The sequence below is a fragment of the Condylura cristata genome, unplaced genomic scaffold (genome assembly GCF_000260355.1).
Source record: "Condylura cristata isolate star-nosed mole 26May11 unplaced genomic scaffold, ConCri1.0 scaffold00014, whole genome shotgun sequence".
Taxonomy (NCBI): Eukaryota; Metazoa; Chordata; class Mammalia; order Eulipotyphla; family Talpidae; genus Condylura; species Condylura cristata.
Genome location: NW_004567115.1, coordinates 27049067 through 27055855, shown reverse-complemented (window position 1 = coordinate 27055855; position 6789 = coordinate 27049067). Strand labels below are relative to the sequence as shown.

Here is a 6789-nt window from a genome sequence, read left to right as displayed (position 1 = left end):
TGTTACTCAGAGCCAAAATATCTTTATACAGATGTAAAATTCAGTTACTATAGTTAGGCCAGATATTCAACTCATGCTGGTGTATTTTAAATGGACTCTGAATTAGAGCCTGGTGTTCATCAACATGATGTAGCCAATAAATGGCTTCCTGACAGCAGAAGTTAGATAGTATAGCTAAGTCAACAATGATTATAGCTAGTAGTACACGACTTAGAAGGAAATACATTATTGAGAATAGACGGATGCAGGTCATGCTCTCACATAAATTATAGGTGAGTAAAATAAAAGAGTACTGCAGGAAATATAAATAGCAAGCCTAAAGATTAAAGTGAGAGTGGTATGTAATCTAGCAATGAAAAGCATTTTAGTATGGACTAGGTAGAGAGGAAGAAATGGAACAAGAGGAAGTGGTGTTGTGTGAAATATCCTAAGTCATGTTAAGAGTTCATCTTCAGAGGAATGGGGAAGGCCCTCCCTGGTGGCACAGCGGGTTAAAGCATAGCACTAAGAAGCTAAAAACCACTTCTGCAAGAGTTCAATCCCGCCTGCCCTGGAGGTGACCTACATGGCACGGCAGACCTCTCCTGACCCGCCCGCTGCTCCCCTCAGCAGTGTACTTCAACGATCTGCCTGTTCTGCTCCCCACTCTGTCCCTGGTGAATCCTCTCACTGCCCCTGCACCTCTGGCTTGTACCCCAGTTCTGTATGCATAAATAAATAAATCTATTAAAAAAAGAGTAATGGGGAATAAAACAAGGGATTCTAAACAGGAGAGTGAGGACTTGAGACTTGCAAAGTATAAAGATCACACTGAGTGGGGATGGGGAGAGAAAGGATTGAAGGCAAAGAAATAGGGAGACCTATTTTAATAAGTTTATATATAAAACAAATGAGACCTAACTAGGTAGTGACAACAGAAATATTGCAAATAACATTCAGTCAGCCATTTGTCTTCATACACATTTTAATTTATTGGGTTGTATTCCTAGAAGTAAAATTGAAAGGTCAAAGTATACATACATTTTAAGGTTGTACTTAAATGTACTTATTTGAACACTGCCAAAGTCCCTCATAATAACGGCGGGTAAGTGTTCACTTTTCTGTAGTGTATCATCTATAAAATCTTTCAAAAAAGGGTTGACAACTACATTAGAAGCATTTTCATATTCTTGACACAGGACAGTCCTGTAAACAGTGATTGCAATGGTTATTGTAAACTAAGGGAATTTACAAAGATCCCATGGCAGGTGGGTTGTGTCTGTTTGGGGGGAGGTGATGAACAGGGCCCTTCCAAGCCACCTTTTGATATTATTCTAATACATGGTGGAACTTCAATAAATAATTAGTAATAATTAAATGGAACCAGGCCCTCCCTGGTGAAGCAATGGGTTAAGCATAGCACTGTAAGGCTGTCTGCAGCCACTGCAGCACAAGTTCAATTCTCAGCTAGGGTGGTGACCTGCATGGCGCGGCAGACCTCTCCTGTCCTTCCTGCTGCTCCCCTCAGCAGCATATTTTGGTAGATCTGTTCCCCACTCTGTCTCTGGTGAATCCTCTCACACCCCAGTTCTTGAGTGCATAAATAAATAAATCTTTTAAGAAAATGGAACCAAAAATATCATCTGCAGGGACTGATTTTGAATTTTACTATCTCCAGTAAGTCCTCAGAGAAGGTTGTCATGACTGGAATGAACCAAGTTTAAATTCAGCTTTACTCCTAATTTGCCATGTGACCTTGATATGTCATTTAATCTGTTTTTTTTTCCATTTAGAAACTGAGAAAAGTACCTATGGTTGTGTTTATTTCTTTAAGAATGAGTGAGAAAACAAATACACATCAGGTAGTTCAGAAAGTTAAAGCAGTGGTACCCAAACCTGACAATATATCAGAATCATATGGTAAATTGGAGGAGGCTGATAATCTTATTTTTAACAAGTTTATCAAATCATTCTTACACAGTGTGTCATTGGTCTGGCATTTGGTACCCTCTGATCTGAATTATTATTAAATGTAAAGTATCAAACATTAGAAACTGCCTCTGCCAGTGTGCGGAAACAACTCAAAGAAAGGTCATTAAAAGGAATACAAGTAGTTTCTCTACTTCTCTTGGGACCTAAAAAAACTATTTCTACTTTTAAAATGTGCCTTGCAAAAATTATTTTGTATACATTGCCTCTTGAGGTAAACAGTTGCTTCTAAGAGCAGGAGGATCTCCACTTCTGCTTTGAGGTCAAAGTAAAGAAGATCCCAAAGAAAATCTATCTCTGGAGTTTCCTCTTGGGTGACAAAATGTTCTAGGAATAGATAGTGGTAATGGTTGCACAACCCATGTGATCATACTACAAGCCACCCAATTATACATTAAAAAATTGGATACTATGATGTGACTACTATTTAAAAAAAACCTATCAATTATTAGTTTTCTTAAGCCAGTGTTAATAACTACATTGTAGATATTAACGTAGTATAGACGTATAGAAAAATTTAAAGATAACTACACTTTAACTGCACTAAGGCATGAAATTCTACCTGATGGAGGGTCATAATCTCTTCTAATTCCAAGAAGCTCTATTACACTATCCAACTTCTTTCCCTTCCTCCATAAAAGCATGAAAGGAATGACATAGGAGATCACCCGGAATTATTTACTATCTCTAGAGCAAGTAGTTCTCAAGGAGGGGCAATTCTGTTTCCTAGGAAACATTTTTGGTTCTAACTATGAAGGTACTACTGATATCTATTAGACAGTAGTTTTATTAAACATCTTTGAATGCACAGGGCAGTGCTCACATAGAATTACCAAACCTCAAATGTCAGTTATGTTAAAGTAAATAAACCCTGCTCTAAAGCAGTGGTTCTCAATGTTCCCCAGGCCACTAACAAATAGCATCACCTGGAATTTTGCAAAATCTCAAGCTCCAGAGCTACTGAGTAGAATTATGAACTCTGGACAAGAGGGTTAGCAATTAGTGACAAATACTGATAAGTACTAAAGCATAAGAGCTACTTCCTAGTGTTAAATTGGATGCAATATAAACACTACAATAAAGTTACATCTCTAAAGTCACCAATCAGTATGAAACAAAATCAAGATTTGAACCCAGTACCCTTAACTACCATGTTATTCTGACCTGATTTAAACAAATATATAAATATGAAACGTGTGTGCATATGTACACATGTTCTTTGAATTTTGCACACTGCTTTCTTTATTCCTCCCTTAGAGGGCAAAAATTGTTGGTAAGAGTGTAGAATGGACCAGTGAAGATGTCATAAAAACTATACTCTCCTTAATTTTATACATTAATATACATTTTATAGATTGCCAAATAAGTAATGTAAAATTTATAATATGCTGGCTGTTGGGCTTCTCAGGAGAAATGTACTGAGCCTGTGTGATAATTCTCTGTCCACTTCAGTTTCTTGCCAACAACTGGTATCATTACAGGTTCTTTCTGATTTTTCATTCTCTAAAACCCAGGAAAGAACAATCTTCAATGCAGTTCAAGAAAGGAAGCCTTGAGAGGAGAAACAGGCAGAGCAGATTTTCCTAATAGGTAAGAGAACATTTTGACTCAGAGGGTGGAGAAAGGAGGCAGAGTGGAAATTTTCAAGCACATCCTGTTGAACTTGCTTTATGCATAAACCTGGATTTGGAATTTAAGATGTTTTCCATTGTTAGGAAGATACTTTGTCTTTTTGAAGTAGCCCTCTTTCAACAAAAAATTTAGAACATTTGGTTCTTGAGCTTAGACACTCTGATACAATAGCAATGTGTCCAGCATTTAGAGGCAATGAAGTATTAGGAATGAATACTGTATTCATTCATCTAATTTATATGTTTAACCATCTCTAGTGAAATAATGTTTAAAATATATACTACTTGTCTCAAACTAAATCTATGAAATGAAAATAAACTTTTCATATTCAAGCTCACACTATGATCTTCAGTAACTGAATACAGGAGCTGACAGAACAAAAGACTGAATCACTCAGTGTAAACTTTTCATTCCTAGGGTCTTCTCTGTCAATGACATTTGTGTGTGTTTCCTAGTATCTTCTAACTTGCTACGTGCAAAGAAAGTATTCAACCACAGTGGCTAGAGTTTTATGTAAAAATGGACTAAATTATTTTCTCTGGCGTTCATTTCTCCCTTAACATTTGGCTTTGGAGCTGTGTTTCACAATAATCTGGTCCCCACACATAAAGGAAGCTGTGAGGCTAAATGCACACTTTCAGTTACCTCAAACATTTCCCATCTTAATATGAATTCTGTCTTTTATGATGTACAAACCCAGCACTTAAACTCAGCTTAATTTTGAAACATTTCAATGCTTTTTAAATATTTCCAGACCTTAAAGTTGTACACACTTTTGTATGGACATTGCTCTCCAGTTTTGTCACTGATAATCTCTAATCTTATCTTGTCCAAAACTTTGTCTTGATAGGCCTTGCAGTGACATTTCAAAGCCTTTCCTACAATGCTATATTCCTTGACCTCTCCCGATAGCTGATAGTTGGGATTACCCGTTTTCTTGGCGTTTTATCAGGCTTTTAATAAATGCTCTCTTACTGGATGCTTCTCTTAGTATCCTTCAAGCTTTCCCCTATATTTCCCATTTTTATTGTATTTCTCAAATAATTGTACGGACTACCATCTTTTTGCAGGTGCCTTACAAATACCCCTCTTTGTCTCCGCGACTTTTCTTTCTAAATTTTAAACAATGTAGCCCTACTTCACATTCAATTAGCTTGCTCATCTCTGCCGCTTGTCTCTTTCTCTGCACTGTGGCAGGCACTGCTAGTACAGACTCAAAACAAGGACATTTTAAGATCCTCAATATTCTGTTTACAACCTCTACCAAACCTATTCTTTCCACAGCATCAAAGAATGAGGTGACGCTTTCTCTCTCCCTGCTTAGTCCAAACGTGGCCATATTATGCAGCTATCAATTTTTCCCTACTCTAAAGCAGTGAAATCTATTTCCCTGGTCTGAACTTGGAACCCACTAAAGTTGTAAGGGATGTGTTAATTACATATTCTTGAAAACAATCTGAAATCCCAGGAATGGACCAATGCAAAAGTTACTGAATATTTCAAGCCCCACCATAGCATATATTGTTTCAGAAGGCATAATTTCATTTGTAGCATAGCCAAATTATTAAATTCTCCAGATTATTGTCGTCACATTTGTTACAGGCAATCTGAGGCAATGCTTCGCTAACCTTTCTACCCAAGAGCCCTAGACAGGAGAGCAAACATCTATATTCGAGGGATATGAACTTGTAACCCCAAAAGCATCGATAAATAGAATTTTTATGACGTTTCACCCTTAAAAGTAATACTAATGCTGTAGTCACCTCCACAAATATATTAGTGTTATTCTTGAAATTATATTTAACATTTTTAGTAAGAGTATAAAAAGGAAAGCCAAATGCACCCGAAAAGGGGAGGGGGGGTGCAGTGGAGGGGAGGGGGGTCCCCATTCTGCGGATCTCTCACCACACAGACACACACACTAGGTACCCGCACCACAGTCTGAGTGACACACCAGCATGGGTTTATGTCAGGCTCTTGAAAAGGCAAAGCACGATTGTTGGCATCAGAATTGGACACTTTAAAACGTGAGCATTTAAATAAACGTTTAATAATGTAAAATTCGAATCACAACGTTTTCCCCAAATGTCTCGTTCCATCACTGATTCCCAATACCTTCCAGACTTAGTATGCTTAATACCTTTAACAAGTACCCCCACCACACCGCTTACTTTCTAATCACTAAAGAGCACCTCGCGTGTAAATACCCCGCCTCTGGTGCCTAGTCTATTTCTTCCTACCCTTTCTTAAAAGTACTTCTCTTTTCTTTTCCAGTGGGCCCGACTCCTCCTCGGGATTGCGCTCCATCCTCCAGGACGTTACATACAACAAAGGCGAAGGGCGTAGTAACCAGGGGTCCCGAGTGCCTCTACCGGCGGCGCGGGGCCAGGCGCACCGACGCCGCGGTGTCCCCGCGAGCTCGAGAGTGCAGCGCCCGCCCCATCAGCTGCGAACAACAACACTCCTAATTACAGTGCCGCCTGCACCCCATCATTAGCCTCCACCGGGCCGGTTTCCACTCGGAGCCTGGCCAACGCCTCCAGCCCTGCAAGTTTCCCTCGGACCCAGGGCCGAGCCTACCCCGCCCGCCATCCCCACCGACCTCGGCCCGGACGCGGTGTAGACGCGGCCCGCACCGGCGTCCCCCGGCTCCGCCCGCCCCAGGCCCCGGATGTGACGGCACCACCGCCCCCGGCGCTCGCCCCCCGGGACGAACGTGGGGTTCCCGGAAAGTCGGCCTGGGGAGGGGGTCTTCTCGCGACCCGCCGGTCATCACATACCCAAGTGAGAAGGCTCTCGCACAGCTCCACCCGCTCCACCGACTCCACGTTGAACATCTTCCCTCGCTGGGGTTTGGCAGCGCGTCCCCACCTCGCCAGAAACCGCTGCCGCTGGGTCTGGAGCTGCGTCGGAGGGTCCGGGCAGCTGACCTGGCCTCTAGTCCACCGTGTGCCGGGGCCGCGGCCGCCGACTCTCGCCCCGGTGCTGGCAGCGGCTCCCGCACCGTCACCCCTGTGCCCCTCCTTCTCCTTTCACTCGGGACCGCGCGCCCGCTGCGCGCGCCCCCGGCCACGCCCGCAGTCCCGCGTCTCCGCCCCCAGCCCCACACCCGTCTTCCCCAAAGCACCCGCCCAGACACCAGAGCCGCGAACGACCAGCCACTGCGCAAGATCGCGCTCCGGCCGGTCC

General features: G+C 42.2%; 1 protein-coding gene across 2 annotated transcripts in view; it reads right to left on the bottom strand.

Moving 5' to 3' along the window:
* HOOK3 (hook microtubule-tethering protein 3) overlaps nucleotides 1-6767 on the bottom strand; it is a 75153-nt gene extending 68386 nt beyond the window's left edge. For both annotated transcript variants that reach the window (XM_012724939.1, XM_004682289.2), the window contains exon 1: nucleotides 6381-6767. In XM_012724939.1, the coding sequence (XP_012580393.1) occupies nucleotides 6381-6437 (57 nt within the window). In that variant the 5' untranslated portion in view covers nucleotides 6438-6767. The remainder of the gene's footprint in view (nucleotides 1-6380) is intronic.
* Nucleotides 6768-6789: the final 22 nt, after the last annotated feature.